General features: G+C 42.3%; 4 protein-coding genes across 7 annotated transcripts in view; 2 read left to right on the top strand and 2 right to left on the bottom strand.

Moving 5' to 3' along the window:
• LOC148386105 (neurexin-2-like) overlaps window positions 1-5,531 on the bottom strand; it is a 102,854-nt gene extending 97,323 nt beyond the window's left edge. For both annotated transcript variants that reach the window (XM_088397665.1, XM_088397663.1), the window contains exon 1: window positions 5,380-5,531. The gene's annotated coding sequence lies outside the window, so the exon portion shown is untranslated. The remainder of the gene's footprint in view (window positions 1-5,379) is intronic.
• On the top strand, window positions 892-9,688 carry pygma (phosphorylase, glycogen, muscle A). Its single transcript, XM_088397666.1, has 20 exons — window positions 892-1,239; window positions 2,964-3,065; window positions 3,160-3,238; window positions 3,732-3,835; window positions 4,071-4,202; window positions 4,304-4,415; window positions 4,498-4,580; window positions 5,400-5,543; window positions 5,728-5,820; window positions 5,910-6,056; window positions 6,847-7,010; window positions 7,103-7,217; window positions 7,309-7,410; window positions 7,582-7,729; window positions 7,813-7,871; window positions 8,082-8,223; window positions 8,466-8,673; window positions 8,742-8,876; window positions 8,997-9,063; window positions 9,174-9,688. Exons 1-20 carry the CDS (start codon window positions 997-999, stop codon window positions 9,321-9,323), a joined length of 2,529 nt encoding a protein of 842 aa, XP_088253792.1. The 5' UTR covers window positions 892-996; the 3' UTR covers window positions 9,324-9,688.
• Window positions 9,689-11,835: 2,147 nt separating this feature from the next.
• slc22a6l (solute carrier family 22 member 6, like) lies at window positions 11,836-16,049 on the top strand. The gene is made up of 11 exons (XM_088399667.1): window positions 11,836-12,106; window positions 12,422-12,944; window positions 13,021-13,124; window positions 13,223-13,377; window positions 13,470-13,638; window positions 13,823-13,946; window positions 14,029-14,144; window positions 14,208-14,422; window positions 14,633-14,741; window positions 15,410-15,613; window positions 15,702-16,049. The coding sequence occupies exons 2-11, from the start codon at window positions 12,555-12,557 to the stop codon at window positions 15,787-15,789; spliced, it is 1,674 nt and encodes a 557-aa protein (XP_088255793.1). The 5' UTR covers window positions 11,836-12,106; window positions 12,422-12,554; the 3' UTR covers window positions 15,790-16,049.
• Window positions 16,050-17,233: 1,184 nt separating this feature from the next.
• The window catches only part of nrg2a (neuregulin 2a), a 60,808-nt gene continuing 52,605 nt past the window's right edge, over window positions 17,234-25,436 (bottom strand). For 2 of the 3 annotated variants that reach the window (XM_088399664.1, XM_088399666.1), the window contains exons 6-11: window positions 24,274-24,297; window positions 22,348-22,450; window positions 22,138-22,261; window positions 21,579-21,706; window positions 21,288-21,509; window positions 17,234-20,208 (exon numbers count right to left, since the gene is read on the bottom strand). In XM_088399664.1, the coding sequence (XP_088255790.1) occupies window positions 19,554-20,208; window positions 21,288-21,509; window positions 21,579-21,706; window positions 22,138-22,261; window positions 22,348-22,450; window positions 24,274-24,297 (1,256 nt within the window). In that variant the 3' untranslated portion in view covers window positions 17,234-19,553. The remainder of the gene's footprint in view (window positions 20,209-21,287; window positions 21,510-21,578; window positions 21,707-22,137; window positions 22,262-22,347; window positions 22,451-24,273; window positions 24,298-25,436) is intronic. The other variant, XM_088399665.1, reaches the window with a different exon arrangement.

The raw sequence follows: 25,436 nt of genomic DNA, 5'->3' as shown, positions 1-25,436 counted from the left end.
TGCGGGCTGTTGAATAAATGCGATCTAAAGGCTGAATCACCGCTACGCGAGGACTTGTCGTGACGCTAGCAAGACAATGTGGAACGTTTATCTGCAATGCAGATGGCTCCCATACCATCTAGAAATGTGTACATGTAGCATCACCTATCAATGGGATAATTGGCGGGCATTTGCGGTGTTTGGCTTCAGCAAAAAAAAAATTAAAAATACGTTGGTTGGGATTTAATATACCATCTGCTAAGTTGGCCATTGCTGCCAATGATGAGAGGGAAAACGAGTTAGCCACTATAGCTGCCAGACAGGCTCATCATCAGCATGTTTCTCCGCTGGAACAACTTTTGAAAAGTGCACCCAAGGTAACAATGCGGCTAATGACAAGCAGAAATGTAAAAAAAAAAAAGAAATTAATTGTCATTATTACCGATGTCGCAATCATTTGAAGGTGAGCGCTACTGCATTTTTATTTTGCTTGCAAAAATATTTTTGGGACCATTTATTTTGGCTTCCTAGTTACTCAACTCTGGATGATCCAAATTTCTGCCTTTTTAATTGCATGCCTTGCAGATTTTACAGCCACTTATTTCACACCTTGTGCAATATTTATGTTTATGCACTGGCCTATGTAAGAATTTGTGTCAGAGAATTTTTTTCTTTTCAACGTGTAGCAGTCTACTCGTTCTTTTTATATCTTCAATGTTCTCGGTTATGTGAAAAAGCACAATCGTGATGACTGAAGATAAAACCTAATGTCATCATCATCCTTGAGAACCACTGTTAATGGGGCCTACCGTTTTAAAGTTACACAGAACATGCTCCACCCTTTACCAAAACGGCAAACTAGCCCCGCCCTCTTTGTAATATTTATAGTAGCGCCTTTAAAAAGCTGATCCCAAGACCGCACTGTGCTGCCTCTCTATCTGTGTGTCTGGGCCTGGTGGCGCTTGCTTAACGTAAACAATTCTCCCAGAGGTCTCAGCTAGCAAATCCTGAGCCACCATGTCCAAACCCTTGTCCGACCATGACAGGAAGAAGCAGATCTCTGTGCGAGGCCTGGCCGGCCCCGATAATGTCTCCGAGCTGAAGCTGAATTTCAACAGGCACCTCCACTTCACGCTGGCCAAAGACAGAAATGTGGCAACCAGAAGGGATTACTACTTTGCTCTTGCCCACACCGTGCGGGACCACTTGATCGGCAGGTGGATCAGAACCCAGCAGCACTACTATGAGAAAGATCCCAAAGTAAGTTCAAGTCATAACAGGAGCAGATACTCAACATCCAAAGTCACGTGACCTAACCGAACGCACCCGATTGGTAGTGGCTAAAATATAATTTTCTTGGTCAAGCTTAAATCCGCCTGCTGTTAAATACGGGCCAGGTTTCATTGCATTGAAGCAGAAGCTTCTCATTCCTCAGCTGTACTGGAGCAGCCTGAGTCCAATCTAATGCCAGGGCATGACATTTAAACTCCACAAGGGCTTCTTAGCAGTCTGCTGCTAAGCTTCCATTCTTACACTGCGCTGAAACATTAAACCTCTCCGTGACCTTCTGCTCCGCCTCACCATAAAGCATACAGCCTCTGCTTGTCGCACATGAGCACATGCCTCCAAGGGCGGCGGGATTCATATCTACACCTCCGTGCAGGTGCGTGCCATGCACCTTTAGAAGAAGCGAACCCACACTTACAATAGTCAGCTGTCACAAATAGGAGCTTGGCAGCCGAGTGAAACCAATAGCAATTATATTTACATGAAAGGAAAATTGCTCTTTGCAATTTAATATATCACTCTGAAAAATAAAGGGAATTTTTTTTTTTCCCTTTTGTGACATCCAAAAGAGTCATTGTTCTGTCACTTAAGTGCCTTTTGTGTTCACCCAAGCAGGGTGACATTTACTTGAAGAGTGGAATACATTTTTAGAACAGGTTTAATCCAGCGCCGGTGGGATGCAACCTCACACTGAACCGCCCGACCCTCCCGACTGTATCGACCTTGTTCGCTGCAGCAGACTGAAAGGTCAAAGGTGAATTCCTTGAAAAGAAACCTTGAACAGAGCGGTGGGCTCATGTACTGCAAAGCGACTGTGCCAGATTTATTGATGATATTTATAAGTATCAGTTACAAAGGTAACTAGGACAACGAGACGAATCGACAAAAATCAAAGTCGGTTAAGATGCGTGACAAATCCGATCAAATGACTGAACTGTGGTTGTCACGAGGCTTTGTCGTGAGTATTTATCATTATCATTTATTTATTTTACTCAACAAGCACTTGTATCACTCCAGAGTTGAACTCCACAAGGAAAGACTATCACTCTCAGGCTGACCTTTACAACGACCTCCACGGGAGCTATTTTTGCCAAAGCAAAATGTTGCCCTTATGTAATACAGAATGCAATTTGTCCCTTCGTCCCTTCCCTTCGAGCCTCTGCTTTTGCTCTTCAGTGCGCATCCGCCTTCTCAATTTCAGAAGAGGTGAAAAAAACAAAACTACCTAAATGGCAAAGGCTAAAACACTAACCAGGCCCAGGTCGAAGATTACTGATACATGCAATGTGATCGCAAGGAATATTTTGAGGGGGGGGGATACTATACGTCAAATATCAGAGGAGAATGTATTTTTGGTTTTAGTCATATACAGTATTCACACCTATTTGGGAGTCCCCCCCCCCCCTAACATATTCACACGAACCTTAATGTGTGTGCACGGAAATAAAATCACATCTTTAACTGTAAATAAAATGTTTGAGATTTTTTTTAGGTATTCACCTGCGATACAGTGGCTAAAATGTACTTTATCATTCTGGTTTTTAATGAACACTTAGGCCCTACTGTTCACTTAACTTAAATCATGACAGTGGTACTTGGAAAGTTTTTTAATTGGTACTTGGTGTAAAAAGTTCCATAACCGGCGACATATATATCTATATCTATATCTATATATACGATTTTGTTTTTCAACACAGCGTGTTTACTACATTTCGCTGGAGTTCTACATGGGCCGCACCCTCCAGAACACCATGGTGAACCTCGCACTGGAAAACGCCTGTGATGAAGCCACATACCAGGTGAAAGGAAGAAGTTTCATCTTTTTTAAGCCAGCTTTCAAAATTGAAATCAATTTATTAATGTCAGCCTATGTGTGCGCTCTGGACTTTTTAGTTGGGTCTGGACATGGAGGAACTGGAGGAAATGGAAGAAGACGCCGGTTTGGGAAATGGTGGACTTGGTCGACTAGCCGGTGTGTGTTTTTAAATTACCTTTACAAGTTTGAATGTTTCAAATTTTGATTGCAGTACCGTATTTTCTGGACTATAAGACGCACCGGACTATAAGGCGCACCTTCAATGAATGGCCCATTTTAAAACTTTGTCCTTATATAAGGCGCACCAATAATGCATCATGTCAGATATTTAATCCAAATCAAACCATTCTCCATTTTATCTTTTTTATTTCAACTTCAGATGCAACAAATTACTTTATAATCACAAAATAATGATCCATAGTCTTTTTGATTCATGATTCATAGTCTTCAGCGGGCCACTTATGATTGATTTCATGACACAATGCTTCGGGCCAGTTTAAATTTAGGAATTTGGTCCATATATAAGGCGCACCAGACTATAAGGCGTACTGTCGGCTTTTGAGAAAATTTTAGGTTTTTAGGTGCGCCTTATAGTCCGGAAAATACGGTACTTGAATTTGGAAGAGTGATCATTTTTTTGGGCTTTCAGCTTGTTTCCTGGACTCTATGGCGTCCCTCGGCCTGGCTGCCTATGGTTACGGTATCCGCTATGAATTCGGCATCTTCAATCAGAAAATAGTGAACGGCTGGCAGGTTAGGAACACCGGCAATCTCCCTCTTTTCTTTGCAAAAACATGTACGGTATATTCCTAGGTGTTATTTCAGGACAGATGTGGGCTTAGCCAACCTAATGGCATAAAGTGAATAATATCCATAATTATGTGTTATCATTATCTCGTCTTGATTGTCCTTGTCATTTTCTGGGTCTGACTCAGCTCGGAACGTACTCACCTAATGAGTGTTTTTCGCTGGCAATGTCATTACCAAGGTTGAAGAGGCTGATGATTGGCTGCGCTATGGCAACGCCTGGGAGAAAGCACGTCCGGAGTATATGCGCCCCGTGCACTTCTACGGCAAGACCGAGCATCACCCCGATGGAGTCAAATGGGTTGACACACAGGTAGAAAAAAACAACAACTATATATATACAGAGAGTGAGAGCTATCAGGAGTCAAATCTAAGAATCTAAATGGCCTCTCTCTTCCTGTAATGTGTTGGCAGGTAGTTTTGGCTCTGCCATATGACACCCCAGTCCCTGGCTACAGAAACAACGTCGTCAACACCATGAGGCTGTGGTCTGCAAAGGCGCCATGTGAATTTAATCTTAAAGACTGTAAGCGTCTTGTGGACACTTTAGAGTCTTGCAACATAAAAAGGTTAAACTAATTTTTGTGCGCATTTTTTCTTTTTTATAGTCAATGTCGGTGGTTACATTCAAGCTGTGTTGGACCGTAACCTGGCTGAGAACATCTCTCGCGTGCTGTATCCCAATGACAACGTAAGAAAGGACTATTTGGATGTGTGAAATTATACAACTGTCATGCGACATTACTCCTATTCAGTAATCTTAAAATGTAGATTTGCATAATCTGGGACCCGAGGACCTCAGGGTCTTTGTCTTCAGCTACCTTTGAAATCTGACATAAGAGCTGACCACCATATGCCTACCTCCCTACGGGCTCCAGATGGAGGATTTGCTTGAGAACCCTAAAGCTTTAGCTATACCCAAGTCATGGTAATTTATGCCTGAGAAAGTGGTTGACCTAATATTTAGGTGCCATTTGAATTTAATTTTAGCCAGTCTGCACTGTTTATGGTGTCTATTTTTATCTCCAAGAATGTCGTGATGAAGCTCAATTGAGATAAATTCAGCTTTTATCTCATTTTTTATTAAATGTGGACACGATCCTAATTTTTTTTGTCAAATGCGAAGCTGTGCACTTTTGGATCGTCATTTATTTATAAATGTCATGTTTAAGTTCACTCAAAAATATTATTGCCAACCGGTTTCACGCAAGGGTATTGTTATCCAACGCTAAAATATTAGTTTGACATTTACTCAAGATTTGGTGTGTTGAAACAAAAGTCAGCATAAGAAGAGTAACTAAAATCTGTTAACCTTTCAGTCGTCATGCCGATTTCACAATTTAATAATTACATAAATATATATCTGCAATTTATGTTATCCCGAAATTTGTAAATGGAACATAGTGAAGGCAACGATATACTAAGGGGACTTGAGATTTTTCTAGTTGTCTGTGTGAAACAATAACGATGTTCAATGGACAAATACATACCCAAGTGTGTGTTTTCTCAGTTTTTTGAGGGCAAGGAGCTGCGTCTGAAGCAGGAATACTTTGTGGTGTCTGCCACCCTGCAAGACATCATTCGCCGTTTCAAGGTCTCCAAGTTTGGCTCCAGGGAGATTGCTCGCACAGATTTCAGCAAACTGCCTGACAAGGTAAAAAAAAAAAATAAAAAAATAAACTAGTTTCTGTCAAATTGAAACAACCCACTCCAGAGTAAAAATTGCCTCTGTCAGTGTGTTTAATGCATTGTAGCAGGCTGATTAACGTATCAGAAGAGTGGGTTGAGTGTTTTCTAAAACTGACTCATGACATTATTTTTTTTTTTTCTTTTTTCAGGTTGCCATCCAGCTGAATGACACTCACCCAGCTATGGCTATTCCTGAGCTGATGAGGGTTCTGGTTGATGAAGAGAAACTTACATGGGATAAGGTTAAGCAAAGTTCTTCAATATGCACACCAGAGGAATCAACTCATATAGAATGATCTTCTACATCTAAAAATAATTTCCTTCTGGATAGGCCTGGGACGTGTGTGTGCGTACGTGTGCCTACACCAATCACACAGTCCTCCCAGAAGCTCTGGAGCGATGGCCAGTGGACCTGTTTGCCCATCTGTTGCCCCGTCACTTGGAAATTATCTTTGAGATCAATCGTCGCCACCTGGAGGTTAGTACTGTGTATTGCTACATGTCTCTTTATTACCCCTGCTGAGGAATAATACATTTCAGCTGATTGGCCTGTTCATCGGTTAAGTAAGGGGCAGGTTTTTATTAATATTCATTATTTTTAATAAAACAGTGCACACCTGATTGGAAATGATTCCAACTGAATAATAGCAATTACAGTTGTACATTGTAATTCTGTTGAACTAAATAATACAAGGGGTTTTATTTGATTCACAAGTAAATTATGCAGGCCTGGGGATCTACTGTACGCTTTTAGAATGCAAACTTAAGAATCATTTTCTGTCTGTTTCACATGGCTTGATTCCCCAGTTCAGCCCTTTAGGGGACTAACGACGGGTCCTGGGTTTTTCTACACTCCGGTGAATGAAGTGAATGCGACTGATTCTTTTGGCACCCCGAAGCTAACAAACTAAACACTGCATCCAATTTCCATCAGCCGCAAATATTCCAAAGATCATGGCTTTAAGACAGCATTTTTCAGACACACAATTTCAGGAGGAAATAACGAGGTTTGAGACCTGCCTCCGTCTCCGGCGCATATCGGTCCTCTCTGTCAGTGCTGTTTCACTGCTGAGCCGCTGACAGTCGCTTGGGGACTTATGTGCCAAACCGTGAATTAAAGGTGAAAACTAAAATGACATTTGCTTTCATTCATCTGTGCGACTTTGACAGCATTTCTAAGTAAAGTTAGGGGATGGGCAGGAGATGTTTACTAACAAGAGCAAAAAATGAGTTATTAAATTGATTGATGTCCAATGTCCTTTTGTCAGAACGTTGCTGCAAAGTTCCCCGGCGATAATGAGCGTCTGGCCCGTATGTCCCTGGTTGAAGAAGGTGGACAGAAGAGGATCAACATGGCCCATTTGTGCATCGTCGGCTCACACGCGGTCAACGGCGTGGCCCAGATCCACTCAGACATCCTCAAAGCCACTGTGTACGTACACGACGCCGGTCGCGGCGGTCTGCGCACCTTCGACCGTGAGCCGTTTTATTATTTGCGTGTCCTGATTTATGTCCGCCCTGCAGCTTCAAGGACTTCTACGAAATGGAGCCACATAAGTTCCAGAACAAGACGAACGGCATCACCCCTCGCCGCTGGCTGGTGATGTGCAACCCCGGCCTAGCTGAGGTCATCGCCGAGGTTAGCGGTGGATTAAACACGCCGATATCCCTCTTAGTGAGTAAAAAGACGCAGGAGGTTAACGCTTGCTTTCTATTCGTGACTAATTAAGAGAATCGGCGAGGACTTCATCCGTGACCTCGACCAGCTGCAGCGCCTGCGCAAGCTTGTGAACGACGAAGCTTTCATCCGCGATGTTGCCAAAGTGAAGCAGGTGAAGTCAAGTTCATCTTTTTGATCGTTGTTTGGTCCTCTGGGCTTAATCTGCAACTTCTTCAACTATTCTTATACTTTTGTTACAGAATTGTTTTGCTCAATATAAAGCACATGCAGCAACTATCACAACATCTACAACTGTCAAAGAATCAATCTTGTTATTTTTCAGGAAAATAAACTCAAGTTTGCCGTGCATTTGGAGGATCACTATAAGGTTAAGATCAATCCGAGCTCCATGTTTGACGTCCAAGTCAAGAGAATCCACGAATATAAGAGGCAGCTGCTCAACTGTCTGCACATCATCACCTATTATAACCGTAAGCATCCATTTTAATTTACATCACAAATAATAAACTAACAAGGAAAAGTCAGTGTTTAAGTTTCTTCATATCCCTGCCAGGAATCAAGAAAGAGCCCAACAAGCAGTGGACACCAAGAACCGTTATGATTGGCGGAAAGGTATGCGCCTTAAAACTGACCAAATTAACTATTGTGGAAAATGTTGGCGTTACGCAAAATGGAGTGCACGATTCGCTTCCAAAGCTGTCAAAAAATCAACAAGCATCCTGGAATGAAAAAGATCATGCTCGACTTTGAGGCCCCATTGTCAGCTGGATTTGTTTGCAGCTGTTAAAAACGTCTCGCGTGACATGTCTTTTTTTTTTGCAGGCCGCTCCTGGCTACCACACTGCCAAGATGATTATTCGTATGATCACAGCTATCGGCGAAGTGGTCAACAATGATCCCGTGGTGGGAGACCGCCTCAAAGTTATCTTTTTGGAGAACTACAGAGTCACACTTGCTGAGAAAGGTATTTCACGCCCCCTTTGCCCTCATCTGCTTTTGTTTTGTTGTTCTTTTGGCCATCAGCAGGTGGTGAAAAATCCTGGTCACAGTTGGTATCAAAAATATGGCTGGCGGGCCAGAACTGGTCCGCTAGGAGCCTCAATCTGGCCCGTCATTTAAAATCGACAATTTTACTGTTAAATCCCACTTGCCACTTGAATTACAATGCTCAAGAGTCATCGGCCGCTTACCTCTGTCATCTTTCAGCCATCCCAGCTGCTGACCTCTCCGAGCAGATCTCCACGGCAGGCACAGAGGCCTCCGGCACCGGCAACATGAAGTTCATGCTGAACGGCGCTCTGACCATCGGAACCATGGATGGAGCCAACGTGGAGATGGCTGAGGAAGCTGGCGATGGCAATCTCTTCATCTTTGGCATGAGAGTGGATGACGTTGATGAAATGGACAGGAAAGGGTAAGGCGTTGACTTTCATCTGGCCAAATCCTAAAGTCAGAAATGAACAGTAGGTGATCTGCCTGTAGATACAATGCTCAAGAGTACTACAATCGCCTGCCTGAGCTGAAACAAGCCATTGACCAGATCGCTGGAGGCTTCTTCAGCCCAAAGCAGCCCGACTTGTTCAAAGAAATTGTCAACATGCTGATGCATCACGACAGGTAAAGGCTTTCAAAATAACAGCAAGTATATTTTACATGTTGGTAGAATTACCACAGAGACTAATCATGTATACCTGCTGATTTTTCATCATCCCGTTAATTGTGTTATTCCCTGCACAGATTTAAGGTCTTCGCTGATTATGAAGACTACATTAAATGCCAGGAGAAAGTCAATGCGCTTTATAAGGTATGCGTAAGGAATTACGCCTTGATTGTAATCACGTAATTGTATTCAATTCAAATCATCCCTAATGCGTATCGTCATTTTACTCATCACTGATCATTTAATCAATCCAGAACCCCAAGGAATGGACCAAGAAGGTGATCCACAACATTGCTGGATGTGGAAAGTTCTCCAGTGACCGTACCATCGCCCAGTACGCTCGTGAGATCTGGGGAATGGAGCCCACACTGGAGAAACTCCCCGACCCTGATAACCTACACTAAACTGTCCACATGGCGGCATTGTCAACATGATGATAAACATGAACTTGTCTTAACTTCCATGACAGAGGCAGTGTCAGGCAGTTGGAGTCCATCCAAAAAAACTTCAGCCGCAGTTTCAAATTAAATCCTACTTGCATCAATTCATAGTCCCACAAACAAAAGGCATAGCTACATTTTTCAGCTCATTTGCATGTATACACAAAACCACAGCTTGCAGCAACATTCAAGGGCTGTAGAGATTGCAATTTAGCTGCTGTGAACTTGATCAAGGAGCTTTGTGAACTGACGGGTGATTTTTTTTTTATGCAAAAATCCCAACGGCACTCACAAGCAAACTCATTCTGAATAAAATGTCAAAAATGCCATTACAGCCTGGGTGACTACTTTTATTTTTTTCTCCATTTGCTGTTGTTTGTGGATGCAGCAATGTTTTGTACTGGCTGAAAAGGACACTGATAACCTTATTAGGGATAATATTGACCATCAGACGGGGTTATAAGGCCGTCAACCTGGATTTCACAGTAACAGAGTAACAGGAATTTCAAATGCAGAATTGCAATGAGGAAATCCACAAGATGGCCTATGTGCCTTTGTTTATATGATAATCAACCTTGCAGACAGCTGCTATCTTAGGAACGGTGCATTCAGGTGACGCAATCTGAAAAAAAGCAGATCTATTCTTGGTGCTGATAAATGCATATGTGTTTGTTTGTTTATGCCCTACATTAGGCAGATATGATCAGTCTGTAGTGTTTGTTTTGGGGGGGAAGGGAGGGCTGTAGTGGTTGTTTTTAGTAGGACACAATAAGGATTTTTATTCAGGTTTTTTTTTTTCATTGTTATTAAATAATTACATTTAAAGGGCAATTTCAAACTATTTACTCGATGTATGCTCTCACTAAAGAGTTTAGATCGATAAAGATAGTTTGAAGTTTGAAACAAAAACTTTTTTTATGATCTGGTCTGGGTCAGTGTAGTATGTTGTGGGATTTTCGCAATTTATATGTGAATGTAGTCACACCCGTGAACTTTACACCATAAGAATGATTCACAAGGAGCAGGAGATCCTCTTGAAAACAGTGTCAATAAATCTGAATTGAATTGATTCTTTAGATTGGCCTTATCTGCTCGCAAGAGTGGGATGGACTTGAAGTGTCTTTCAAGTGGATCTTTTAGAATAGAGCAGAAACATACCAACAAAAATACTCTCAACTTGACTGATATAAAATGAGGTAAACTATGTTTTATTGTCGCAGATGTTTGGAGTCAAAAGAAAGGATGATCACGGCTGAAAAAAGTCATTTTGAGTGAAAGGTCACAGCTCAAAAAAGTATGCATATTATTCTTTTCAGCCACATGCAACAGGCAGTTCTTAGAATGTTTTGACTCACTTTGGACAGACTGCACAGAAAAAAATGCTTGCCAGCAAAACCACTCTGAGCATGTGCGCTAACTGCACGTGTTTTTTTTCTTTTTTTTTAAAAGACAACTATGTGAAGAGCCACCCTGTAACTCATTGGTTCTATAAACTGAATAGGAAAACATGCTCAAATTATTTAATTCTTTAGAATACAACGTGCTTCTATTTTGCAGAAAACAGCATGTTAGTGATTGTTTTTTTTTTAAAATCATTTTAAAGGACACTTGTCATGTTTACATACGGTAGTACAAATTATGATCTTGTTTACATAGTTCAGACTTGTGGACGGACGGTCAACGCTTCATTAAAAATTGCTTGTATTATTTTGGGTTTTGGTTACAGAAGTTATACGAGCTTACTTGTGTATTTGTAGCCATGAACAGAGGGAAAAGTGCAAAGCAATGAGAAAATCAGTAATGTGCTCCTGTCAGTCACGTTTCACCACCGCAATAAACATAACGCATGTCTTCTTTGGGAGGCGTTTTTGATTCTACAAGTTGAAAGTCCAAATTCAAAAGGTATTTATGAATGCTAAAAGTGACATAAAATGAATCTGGGCAGTTTGAAGGCAATATTAAAACGACTAGTCACTTTCTTTGGATTCAAATGGTACCCAAAAGGACTTCAAGAACAACTCAGTGACTCTCACAGCTGAATCAACCTGTTTTTTTTTGTTTTTTTTGTTTTGCTTTGGTGCACCTGCAGCTTCATTCGGTCTGACACCTCATGCTGATTATTAAACAAGTGCATGCAATCCTCAAAACTATTCAGCAGGATAAAAAGGCGAAGGTTTGGAGTTGTTGCTTCAACAATAGCAAGATGACACTTAGTATAATTTGCAAAGGCACTTGATGTACTGTACACATACTCTTTGTTTGATGATCAGTACTTTTTTTACCCCCAATTGGCCTCTTTCTTAATGTTATGGCTTATTTTGGTGACAGTAATTTGGCTCTGCACATTTTGGGGAATGCTTTTTTTGTTCCACTGGTGGGAGTTAACAATACAAGTGAGGCACTTCAAGACTTTGACACATGAAATAACTACTGAGGAGAGGGGAGTGGAAAATGAGTGGAACATAGGTATCTGCCCCCTTTTGCTCCCTTGCTCGATCAGACTTTGATCCTATTCAGCAAAGACCCTGCATTCAAGCTCTGCGTTTAGCGAGCGGGTTTGCCAATACCTCGTGTGGCCCGGCTCAATAGCGCTTCCAATAATCCAAAGTGCAGACACAGGACTGGTATTTGAGAGCAGATTAATTGCATTAACATGCGAGCACAATTTGATTTACTGCCTTTTCATTTTTTGCTCTTTTTTCAACTATTTGATTTGAGTTGATGTGCTGACAAGTATCATTCTGCAGGTAAGTCTTTCCCATATACAGTGGAAACTCAAAAGTTGATTATTTATCACAGTCTTGATTTTCATGTACGACAAAAACATGGTATTTAAATAAGGGTGTGTAGACTTTTGATATCCACTGCAAAGTAGTACAATGTTGTACTTTCACTCATTTGAATTATTGATTCTTTGCCAGTAAAAAAAACAAAAATACAAAAGACAACTGGTTATTTTGTTTTTGTTGTAAGACAAAAACGATTTTTGTGATTCATTGATCTAACTACTTTGTAGTTCTAAAATGATGAATGCACCAGAATGAGCTTCCATTGTTTTACAGGTGCTGAAGAAAATACTGATCATGACCAGAACATACTGAGAAATGTTTTTGGAACTTGACAACTAGGCCTGTTGGTGCTGTTAACCATCCGGTGGAAATTTAAAAAAACAAAACTCACACACAAATCTTGAAAATGGCATTTGGTGACCTCCTGGAGCAGGTGGGCAGCACGGGCCGCTTCCAGATTCTGCATGTAACCCTGCTGAGTATTCCAGTGCTGCTAATGGCCAGTCACAACCTGCTGCAAAATTTCGTGGCGGCCGTGCCTCCCCACTACTGCAGTGCACATGCGAACATCTCTCAGCGACAGCTCAGCCCGCAAGAAATCTTAACAGTCACTGTGCCTTTGGACCAAACGGGCAAGCATCAGAGCTGCCGGCGCTACGTTGCGCCACAGTGGCACCTCCTGGACACGAATGCAACTTTGAAATACCAGGAAGAATTGGACGATATTAGCCTCCAGGAATGCACTGATGGTTGGTCTTACAATATGACTGGCATGACCTCCTCAATAATAGCGGAGGTAAGGCTGGCTTTCTTTCCCTGGTTGAATTTCTTGTCTGTCTGGATGTTTCAAATTCGCTCAATTGTGTGTTCAGTGGGATTTGGTGTGTGATCTGCGCTCTTTGAAGCAAATGGGCCAAACCGTCTACATGGGAGGTGTTCTTGTGGGATCCATTGTCTTGGGAAGTCTTGCTGACAAGTAAAAATCCATTTCAGCTACCAATTTGTTTGATGACTAAAACTCAAATGTGGAGCTTGTTTAAGGTGAGCTACGGTGACGCTGCTGTATGCGCTCAGGTTCGGACGACGCATCCTATTGATCATTTCCCACCTGCTGATGGCAGTGGCCGGGACGGGTGCTGCTTTCTCCACATCCTTCCCCATCTTCTGCCTGTGCCGCTTCGGTTGCGGAATGGCTCTGTCCGGCATAGGCCTCAACACCTTCTCGCTCAGTAAGCAATTCAGTTTGACTAAGGAGGAAAATAAGAGCCAAATGAGCATGCTGCATGTTAAACAGATGAATTCATTTTTCTTTGAAAAAAAGTCGTGGAGTGGATCCCGACCCGTGTTCGGACCGGAGTGGGCACCATCACAGGTTACTGTTACACGGTGGGACAGTTACTCCAGGCGGCTATCGCTTACTTCATTCGGGATTGGAGGTGGTTGACCTTGACGGTGTCTTCACCTTTCTACATCTTCTTCATCTACTCATGGTGAGATGTTCAAAGTTGAGTTGATGAACTCCCTGCAAAGATTAAGAATAGCATCAGGCACAAAAGAAAATAAACTTTCTGTGAGCATGTCAATCAAAACAGAAGAGGTATTTTTGTGAAGGCAGAATTGTTAACATGGCTTCTCTGTTTGCTTAAAATCGTTGTTGGACTGTAAACAATGCAGGTGGTTTCATGAATCTTCAAGATGGTTGGTCCTGAGCCATAACTACGACAAAGCCATCAAGAACCTTAAAAGCGTCTCTAAAATTAACGGACGTCATAAGGAGGGCGACAAAATTGACATTAACGTAGGTGACAATTATTAATGCTCCCAACATAACCGTTTTGAAATTGAAATCAAGCGAGGATAACTTTTTCTTTTGCGTGAAGATGGTGCAAGAGTCTATGAAGAAAGAGATGTCATGCTCCCAAGGCTCCTACACTGTCATAGATCTGTTCCGTACTCCCACCATGCGCTCGATGACAATCTGCCTCGGTGCTGTCTGGTAAGCAAACCATTCATTCTAAGCACTTTCTGATACATTCAAATGTTATTTGTTCTTCTGCAGGCTATCAACAAGCTTTGCCTACTATGGGCTAGCCATGGACCTCCAGAAGTTTGGGGTGGACTTCTACTTAATCCAAGTCATCTTTGGGGCTGTGGACATCCCCGCTAAAGTGGTCATATCTCTGACCATGAGTTTTATCGGACGCCGTCCATCCCAAAGTGGCGCGCTTATCATTGCTGGAATCACAGTATTGATCAACCTCATGGTACCTCAAGGTATGACAAAACACTTTGACAAGTTGTCTGGAAATAAAACTTTACCATGAAGGACGAACCTTAGATTCAAACATCATGATACCTTCCAACTAAAATGATTCTCTTTCAGGTTTGGCCGACGTTTTAAGTGTGCCCTCTGCTGGTTGCTGAGGAGAATGCTAAATTATGACCTCACAAGCAGATGATGCCTTTTATTGCACTCATCCACAGAGCATCAGATGCTGCGCACCTCTCTGGCGGTTATGGGGAAAGGCTGTCTCGCTGCCTCCTTCAATTGCTGTTACCTTTACTCTGGAGAGCTCTTCCCCACCATTATTCGGTGAGTCAAAAGCTAGTTTGCTGAAATAATAATGACATTTATGTTGTTGAACATGTACGCAGGAACATAAGCTCATTAAGGCAATCAGAACCTCGGCTGAGCTCTTTTCTCCTTGACTATTTGAGCGGCATAATCAGACTGACAAGCCACTCTAAATGATTACATAATGCCTCAAAAGACATTATGTCCTATCCTGAAAGTAAAAGAGCTGCGAATTGACTTTGCAAGTTCTTCTGCGGGTACACACAAACACACAAAAAACACTTGCTAGGTTCATTGAAGCCTTGCAATTAACCGAAGGCGTTATGAGGAGCGTCAAATGTTTTTTTTTGTCTTTAGCGCATGTGCTGGAAACTGACGAGACTAAAAAAAATAGGCCTTCTTAGAAAAAGGAAATAATTGGCAATCTCCAGCGACAGACATTGCACTCGTTATGTGTGTGTCCATAACTAAAGGTTAGAGGTCAAGTGATATTAAAGATTAACCGCAGTCTGTGACACAGATCTTGATAAAAAAAATAGGTCATGTAGAGCCACCAAAGTTAATCGGTGTTGTACTGACAAATTCAGTGCCAGATGTGTTTGCACGATAACTATATTTTTTAAAAAATTGTCTAAATTATACTATCCATCCAAGCACTTTATATAGATGTTAACTTTGCATCTCAGTCAGAATGGAATGGGCTGGGTTTCGATGACGGCTCGCGTGGGAGCCATGGTGGCCCCCATGGTGCTCCTGAGCGGTGACTACATACCTTGGCTGCCGGGTTTGATCTACGGAGGAGCTCCCATCATCAGTGGAGTGGCTGCCATGTTCCTCCCGGAAACACTCGGGTCGCCACTTCCTGACACGATACAAGATGTGGAAGACAGGTAAACTGTCAAGTCCTGTTAAGCAAAATAAATTAGAGATGCAGAATGAATTAAAAAAAAAAAAAACATTTGTCTGATCTCAACACAGGGGCTCTGGGAGAGTGTCCAAAACGCGACCAAAGCAAGCAGCCGCTATGCAAGACACGGAGGCCAATCTCCTGAAGCAGGTCGTCTGAATGCATCAAAAACTGATATGAAAATTCAGTGTGTACTGCCGTTTTTGTTGTGATTTTACTTTATTCTCCTCATTGCCTGTATGACTGCTGAGATTTATGCTAGATATAGACAGGTCAATTGTGGAAAAAAAAAAAAATCACATGGTTGTGCTGTAGCATTAAGGAATTCAGTGGTGCTGGGGACTCATAGTGCTTTGTATTAAAAAAAAAAATCACATTAAGGAAGTTCTTTATATAATAAAATTGCATTTATGTTTGTAGTTTGCTTTCTTTTGAAATACAGTACATACTCTGCAGTGAACATACTAACTCATTGTGTTAGACTTACTTTGGTCACTTTCAAACTACCACTACAGCATGTCAGGTGTCCAATAATACAAAAAAAAATAAAAAATCATGGCAACAAATATGTAAAAATTAATATAACATTTAAAGCTTAAGGTTAATTCAAGTTCTTGTTCCACCATGAATTAATTACAAAAAGTTTTAGGATGAACCGAAACCATAAAAAATATAAAGCGTTGTCAATTTTACCTGCATAGTCCTCTTGAATTTTGGCGTTCAGCTCCTGCAGGTTGTGCAAAACGCATTGAAAAATTGTGCAATATTGGACATGAGCATTCAAAGGTTTTGGACAGTTGGACATGAACTTTCGCCCTTATTAGGTAGCCCCAATGCCTGACCAGAATGTTGGCGTGAGTCTCAAGAGCAAACGCGAATTGATTAACGCTAATCAGATATGCTTGCAGGTGAACGCGCTGCATATTCTTCCTTCCTGTCCACATTTTAGTTACGTTTTAAGAACTTGTTTGAGTTAGTAAAAATGCAACCAAGGTAAATAGTAACCAAAACGATTCTAAACCCTTACTTGTGGTCGGAAATGATTACACACATCAGAAGATGTTTCGTGGATTTAAACTTGTCCGCTCTGCTCCGACAGCAGATTTAAATAGTACTGCTGTACAACAGCGACACCAAGCGTATGCATGCGATATTGCAGCAACAAGTGGCACTGCACTTACTCTTTCCACCTGCCTCCACTTAGTCTGTAAATATCTTTAGAAGTCCTTCGTGTGCCCCCACCAAACTCTCTTAGGGCGTGTTACACATTTACAGTACATTATTTGACGTTTTGTTCCAGTTACATTTTTACTGAACTTCCCATTTAACTAGACTGGCCTTTTGCTTATTATGAACTTTGTGAAAGATTGTACATTTGGTGCATCAAACTGCAAGAAGGACTCACTTCCCTTGTGCAATATTAAAAGAAAAGTACAATAACAGCACATAGGAGTGCTATGCAAGTATCAATATCTTTTCATGAATCACCATATGCTTCCACAATGCAATTTTGTGCACATTCATATGATTATGTGCATTCAAACAAGGAAATAAATCGAGACGCAGAGCAAACACTTCTGCAGAAATGAGTACGTCATAAAAATGATATGAATAAAGATTTATTTTCCTCATATGAACAGGTGGAATCATTTTTCATTTTATTTTACAATCTATGACAATCTCGCATTGTTTCTTTTATTTCTAGCATATTCCAGGAATGACATATGTAGGGGTGGGGTTGAGGGGGGGGTCAAGGGTTGGGGTCTGTATTTTTATTGCTGAATGTTAAATGAAATACACTTTCACTGACTGGAATAGATTTGTCCGCTGCTTTTCTTTTTTTCTCCTTTTTTTAAAACCATGCACCCATCTAACCTTGACCACAAGGACATGCAGAGGAAAAGAGTTTCAAGCCTGGGGGTGGGGGTGAGGGGGGGGGACGGTGCGAGGTCAGGTGGAAGTGGGTCTTAAAATGAAAAGAGAGGAGACTGGAGCAGGGCATGCCAGGTAGGACCTCAACATGGTGAGTTTTGCCAAAGTGAGGGGAATCACAGAATTTACGTTAGAGGAGGCTTCAGGAGGCAGGAAAAGTGAAATTACCTGCAAGTGACATGTGACCAAAGATCATTCCCAATAATAAAAAAAGAGACCACTGTGCAATTACCACTTACTATCCATTCGAAGTGCAGATCAATTGTACGCATCTCTTTTGAATGCTAAATAGCAACATTCCAACAATGACAAAACATTTCAGAATTTTTCTGGGGGCTTGAATGTATATCCTTGCATCAGGCTGACTTTGATATGACTAAATCTGTCAATAAGACAAAGCGGTAGGTGCACAGTACTATCGGAGACACTATTTGAATGCTACTTGACCTTACTGGAAATGTGCATGTAAAAGTGAAGCGCTCTAAATTGAGTGATAAAATAAGTATGCGCACAAGAAACTCGCTAGATGGCTTTTTTTTTTTACACAAAAAAAATAACTGTGTTAAATATGCATTGACTGGATATCATGTTGTTTCATTCTACACTACAGGCATCACGCACACATCGCACGGTCACCTCTTAGAAAATGATGTCATCAAACAGCAAAATAGAAAGTTTGCATATTTTTGCATTGTTATGATCCCTTTCACAGCTATTCCACTTGTGTTGTCTTGTTTGTTTTCCTCTTACTTGACTTGATGTTTAGGATACGAGTGCATGATGGCGTGGAAGGGGAGTGTGTGTGGAAATCCTGAGACACTGTGTGGCCTCTAACAGAGACCACAAAAACCAGAATGGACACAGAAGGATGATGAAGTATGGGATTTTAAGGAAGGGGGGGGGGGTGTTGAGTGAAAACAGATGCAATCTTTTTGTTTTACCCACCACCTCTGATGGCAGGGGTCACCCTGTGCCAAGCGGCTCAGTATTTGTGAGGCTCGTAAAAGGCTAAAATGAGGGGAGCCTGCAGAAAAAGGTGGGTGGGGTGGGGTGAGGGGGGGCTTAGTGGGACAGACTGGGCAAGGGGTGTAAAGAATATCTGTAAACACATCAAGCAATGACCTGCATAACCTGCATAACCTATCGCAGCTTCACCTGCGCCTACTCAGTGGTGCTAGGGGGCGGGGCCAGGGAAGGGGAGGGGCATAGTCGTAATATAGCGATGGTTCTGTGTAGTTCCGAAACGCACCGGCAAACCCTCAGGGTCGATGCCGCAGTACTAACAACCATTCCAAATCTATCGATACATGCAAGCAGGGTGACATGCGCACACACACTCACTACACGCACACACACACACACACACACACACACACACACACACACACACACACACACACACGCACACACACACACACACACAAACACACAAACCAGATGGCAAAAAATTCTACGTGGTATTCACGAACCAGGCATTCGATTTGATCCCAAATAAAAACAAAAACCTACAGGTGATGTAAACATACACTTGAAAGTGGTTTATATTGCGTGATATGGAAGGACGTTCCAGTGGGGTGCGACTCCTCAAAGGATGCGACTTGGAAATAAATTTTATCCAGAGAAAGAAAAGAAATGAAAAGATTAATGTGTATAAAAAATGAGGCGTCCGTATAAGAAAGGCTACAAAAACCTCCACTGGCCCTCTGGCATCGGCAAACAGCAAAAGGCACCACAATATTACTCTATTTTTTTTTTCTTTTTGACGTTGTGAAAAAACTGGCACATCTTTTTATGCTGTAAATCAAAATGTACATATAAATAGAGTTTTCCCTATAAAAAAGTCTTTGCTGTTAACTAGTAGACAACTTTTGCTAAAATGAAAATAAATATTTCATTTGTTTAGAATATCTGTCAGTTATATAAAATAAAAATATTTCTTATAGATGCAGGTCTATACTATATTGACTTTTTTGTTGGTTCATGGTCACTCTCTAATGGGGTGTCGTGTCCGGTTTGGAGCGGGAGTGCGTAAGTCTCGTTTGCATGTTGCCATGCCCACTGTGCCGCCCCGACGACTGAGGAGTCCGACTGTCCACCGGCCTGTAGATGGTGGAGGGCTCAGCGTTCATGTTCTGCATACTTAGGAATGGCGTGCTTTCGCCGTCCTCCTCCGACTCGCTTCCTGTTAGACAGCTCCGGGAGCCGTAGTCCCGGGAGGCCTCGTATCCACGCGGGGCCACGTGGCCGTTCAGTCTGGATCTCCGCCAGCGCCGGCTATCGGGTGCGCCCGACCCGCTTCTCTTTGGTTGCTCCCTCGAGGAGAGATACTCCTGGGTGGTCTCATAGTCTTCGTCGTCCGCCAGCCGGTAGGGGCTGGAGGGCAGGCTGCCCCTGCTGTCGTTGGGATAGGTGCGCCGCTGCTGCCGGTAGGCCTCCTGGCACTGGGCGTCGTGGAGGGGCACTTGGTAGCGGCGCAGCAGAGGCTGGTTGTCTTCCAGAGGGTACGGGTTGTGGACAGCGGGAGGGAGGGACATGGCGTGGCTGGCGTTGGGCGAAGTGATCTGGAAGGTAGGCACCTGCGGGGGCAATGAGTAATGGAAATCCACTGGCGAGAGGCGGGCTGGTGTCGTTAGGGCTGACACATATCTGTTGAGAGGGAAGAAGAAAAAGCAACTTCATCTTTGCATGAGAGTGGAAGGCCCTGCAATGAATTGAATTTGCCCTCGAGGGGAATTACAGTCAGTATAATGAATTCAAAACAATTGAAGACTATATCACTCATTCGGGGTAAATGTTTTTTCTCTCTGTGTTTGTCAGGTACTCAATCCGACGTGTACAGTCTTTCACCCAAAGTCAGCTCGCAGAAAAAAAACCCAGCATGGTTTCTCTGCGAATGCTCTCGCAGACAAAATGTGTCGTTGGCTGATTGAGAGCTCTTTGAGTTGCATAACACAGCTGCGATCCAGCTGTGTTAACATCATGATCATCATCATCCTCGGGTGTTCCCCAAGGGTCCATTAAAAGCCCACTTCTTTTTTTCATCAAGTCTTTCAATATATATTTTGAGTGATGCTGATGGATTGCAGATGGATTTAGTTTTTTGATATTGGTACACTTCTTTGTGGAAAGTGTGAGTAAGGTATATAATATATCTCCAGTTCTTCCATTGGATCTTGACAGATGCAGGTCTACCTAATCTTATGCTCCACCAATACGCCCACACGACACATTTGAAAGACAACTTGGCAGAAGTTGCATTTCGCTGATGGCGCATCGCTGTGGATCTTTGAAGCGTGACGAGCCTTTAGGAAGCTTTATACACTAAGGCCAAGTGAGCCTGAGAGATTTTCACAGTAGTGCTGATTTTGCTGATGCAGAAGCTGTTGCCATAACGGACGAGGCCCATGTTATTTGTTACTGGACTCTAAGGGGATGTCGGTTATGTAACTGGGCTGCGCATAGCTATCCGAGGCCCGATTCATGCACACATACTTGATGTAGGCTGGTTCCGTTGACAAACACACAAAATGCAAGACATAACTTGTCAGGGTAGATGACAACAATTTATAAGGGCACTTGTTTTTGTGCTGTGATTTCTATGCTTGCTGTGTTTGTTTGAGCGATGTTTCGTAACCCAGAAGGAAAAGTCACACTTTTGAAATGACTGAGCACATATTTTTCGCTTTTCACTTCCAAAAACAAGCCCCGGGGGGTGTCAGTCCCACCTGTCGCTATGTGGAGAGTCTCCCAAGGAGTCAAAGGAGTCCCCATATTGGAGGGCCGGCCGATGCGGGTCATTATAAGCGCAGTGTGCAGCCCGCCGGGCCCGTGCCTCCATGCATGCGGGGCTGCTGCATTTACTGGTCCCCACTGATGATGACATCATCCCTGGTGAGTCAGAGAGGACACTGTCCGAATGTTCCAGGCTCCACGTCCGTTCCTCGGGTCTGAAAGAACGCAAATGGTGTCAGCGTCAAGAGCCCTTTTGCGATTGTTACACATGATGACAGGCTCACCTGTGAGTTGATGAATGGGCGCGTGTGGAAGAATTGTGAGATCTGGAAGAGGTGTGGCTGGCGGGGAAGGATCCTTCTGTGGCAGGCCGTATGACTCGTTCAGTTGCTGGGACGTTCTTTGATATGTACTGGGTCAAAATAAAGTCGAATTAAGTGATTGTAACATGCACTTTATATATTCACTTGCATTCTAAAAAGGAGCTGCAGAGGAAAACCAAATGGGCTTCTAATGAGATTACAGTGTTTTATTTGGAACACCCTAGAAGCAGATGTCTAAATTCACATTTGCAAATGCTATATTTTTATCATTTTACATTATTTAATTTATTTTTACTTATTTCTATTTCATTTACTATTTTATTTATTATTGTATGTATTATTTTATATTATTATTTATATTGTATTATTTTATATTTATATTTTCATCAAATTCAGCATAAATTTCAAATAAAATGTTCATTGGAATCAAAAGTTTAAAACAGTTGAGATCCAAATATCCTTCCTTGCCTGATATAGAGATGAAACATAAAAGTGAAGAGACATTTCTCCAGAAACTCACATCTACCATGGGGATTTCCTCTGGTCCTGGTCCTGGGTGATTGGGTCCATTAGCGAGGTTCCGATTGGGGTGTTCTGGACACATGTTCTGTCTCATATGATTGTGCATCTTCTTTCTTTGTTTCCTGTTGTGAAAGTCTTGGTCACTTATCTCACTATATGCGAAAGTTGAGACTTTTTAGTTTGTGGTGCATTTGGGAGGATAACTTACTTGGTTTTACAGTAGGCAACCACACAAACTATGCCCACCACCAACAGAGCCACACAAATGCCCGTGATTGTCAGGACTCTTTTCTGGTAGAGTTCTTCTGCCTCTGTAACACAGCACGCAATCAAAACACACAGATCAGAGCGGTAGAAGACACTCAGCACCTTTTTTACACCGCATATCTACAGTATGAACTATAGAATACTTCTTACTGACCCTATTGACGTGTTACATCATCACAAAGACAACATTAAAACTTGGGAGCTTTTCCAGAGAAGCGTTTGCGTGAGTTTAAGGGTTAGACTTCACTCCCTCCTCTTGGGGAGGGATAAATAATGTAATAAACATGTTACATTTGTGCAATTCCTATAGATGTTTTCAAGCCAATTGACGTCATAAGGCCAATTTATGTTTTGGACATTAGCATGTTTGTTTATAACTATGTGAAGCACTTTTGAGTCCTCTCTGTGAAAAGAGAGTCTGAGAGTTACTCAGTCACTCATTCAGTCACTCACTCGCTCTCTCATGCTCTCTCACACTATCTCACACTCACTCACTCACTCACTCACTCACTCACTCACTCACTCACTCACTCACTCACTCACTCACTCACTCACTCACTCACTCACTCACTCACTCACTCACTCACTCACTCACTCACTCACTCACTCACTCATACTCTCTCATACTCTAACTCTCTCTTGGACTCTCATTCTCTCACTCATTGTCTCACTCATTCTCTCACTCACTCACTCACTCACTCACTCACTCACTCACTCACTCACTCACTCACTCACTCACTCACTCACTCACTCACTCACTCACTCACTCACTCACTCACTCACTCACTCACTCACTCACTCACTCATTCTCTCACTCATTCTCTCACTCACTCACTCACTCACTCACTCACTCACTCACTCACTCACTCACTCACTCACTCACTCACTCACTCACTCACTCACTCACTCACTCACTCATACTCTCATACGCTCTCCTTCTCACTCACTCACTCACTCACTCACTCACTCACTCACTCACTCACTCACTCACTCACTCACTCACTCACTCACTCACTCACTCACTCACTCACTCACTCACTCACTCACTCACTATTTTCACAGTGTCAATAGCAATTAGCGCTGATGACGCTTATATTGTTGCAACTAGCCCAGTTTAAATGTGATACAATTTTTGTATGTGTCATTTCCTGCTCAATTCCCATGAGAACACAGCCTCACACTTTGTAAATTCACTCACTAGTGTTCATTTCACCCTCAAACCACTGAAGTACTTTTCTGGAAAAGCTTGATGAAAATGAGAGCTGTCAAACGGAGGACGGAAATAGCAGCAAACAGAAGCAAATCATGACCGTAGGCTCTAAATATAGCGCTGCATGCTCATATCAACAACCACTCCTTGAAAGATAAATCAAACAGGACAGACTTCCTATACTTCATAAGCAAATTTCAGCTCTACTTATGACTGAGTGAGGCAAGACTGAGGTACTAAATCTCAAGAAGTAATAAAAGAGGAAGGCATATGCAAAGAGAATGCAGGCTAGAGCTGGAAGGCATCTGGCAGCTACAAACATGATGTATCATGCTTGTTAACGATGGAATGAGGAAACAAAAGAAGGAATAGGCGCCGATATGAGTCAGACGGTCGACTCGATGCACATGTACGAGAGGTGCAGGTGATGACATCCATGTTAATCATGTTTGATGGAGAATCATTTGCAGGGTTTTTACACTCTTAACGGTGACAGTACGTGTCACTGAGGAGAGGGGGGGCGGGTCGATTGGTTAATCGAGGGGACGGTATGATTCAAAGGTCACGCCAAAGATGGAACGGATGCATGTCAAAATGATTTTTGTTTTGTTTTTAGTATCTATGCAGGACTGAGAATCAAAATGGATTGTTCCATACCCATAAATTCAATCCCAAGATGATCTGCCGTGGCAGAAAGTTGACAGTTGGAAGAAAAACAACAAACAAACAAAAAAAGAGAAACAAAAGAGCAGATTATGAAAGAGTCACCTCCTTACATATAGTGGGGCAAACAGACACAATCAAGTGAACACTTATTTGATTTAGTAACCGTCAGACATTGTTAGCAACATGAAACGATGGGGCATTGCGCAGACAGCATGCAACACACAAACACAAATAAGATCGGATCATTTGGAATCTTTACAATCTAACTGTTATGTAACAAATGTTGACTTTTCCCTAAAAAATTACTCGCCGGCGCCGCCATTTTTCAACATAGTCAAAAGCACAACACGTTTTTAGGTTTCCCAATACGAGGCAGGTTGAAACTAGTTTAGTCGCATAATTGAAACAATCACCATCAATAAGAATAATTACACTTGCACCAACCAACTGAGTTCATATCTCTGGCAGCTCACTCGCTTAATTTTGTGTTAGAGCAGGTCCCAGTTGTTCTTAGAACAACACGCTCTTGTTAAGCCAAGAGGAGCAGAAGCCATCCTCCTGCTCTACTAAGAGCTAACACCATCTCCTAGGGATGGGTGGCGCCTCTGCAGGAAGCAGGTCTTTAAATGTCGAATGAATGTGCCTGTTGGCTGGCTGCACACTCGCCGAGAGAAAACGTGATTTATTGTCATAATTGAGAGTGGAAAATGCGGGATATCAACAGTGTCTTAAAGTTCACTTGGAAGGCTAATCGCTACATCCATCATGTTTGAATGTGACTTTCCAAGAACTGGATTTTTAGTGTGCATCAGCATGTTTGAAGAACCACAGGTTAATAGTCATCTTTCAAATATATTGATTGTGCTTGACTATATTTTTCTTTCACGATATTAAAACTTGATTATATAAAATTTTCAAAAAGGGGTCTCTAGCTGGAAAAAAGTTGCTCAAGCCTGGAATGCGCTCATGCAGCTGGATAAGAACCAGAGATAAATTCTGTCCTTGATACCGTCGCACAGCTGCAGCAAAGTTAAATTGAATGCAGAGCCGCATTCTCCCACACACCACGTTTTCTTCTGCACGTCAAGCAGAGCACGTAACATTTAGCATAGGATGAGAACGAACGCGGGGAAGAACAACTATGAGCCAACATG

This window comes from Syngnathus floridae, chromosome 15, assembly GCF_059516105.1.
Source record: "Syngnathus floridae isolate MCC-2025c chromosome 15, RoL_Sflo_1.0, whole genome shotgun sequence".
In the NCBI taxonomy this organism is placed as follows: Eukaryota; Metazoa; Chordata; class Actinopteri; order Syngnathiformes; family Syngnathidae; genus Syngnathus; species Syngnathus floridae.
The sequence above is the reverse complement of the archived record's forward strand: the minus strand, read 5'-3'. Positions and strand labels throughout refer to the sequence as shown.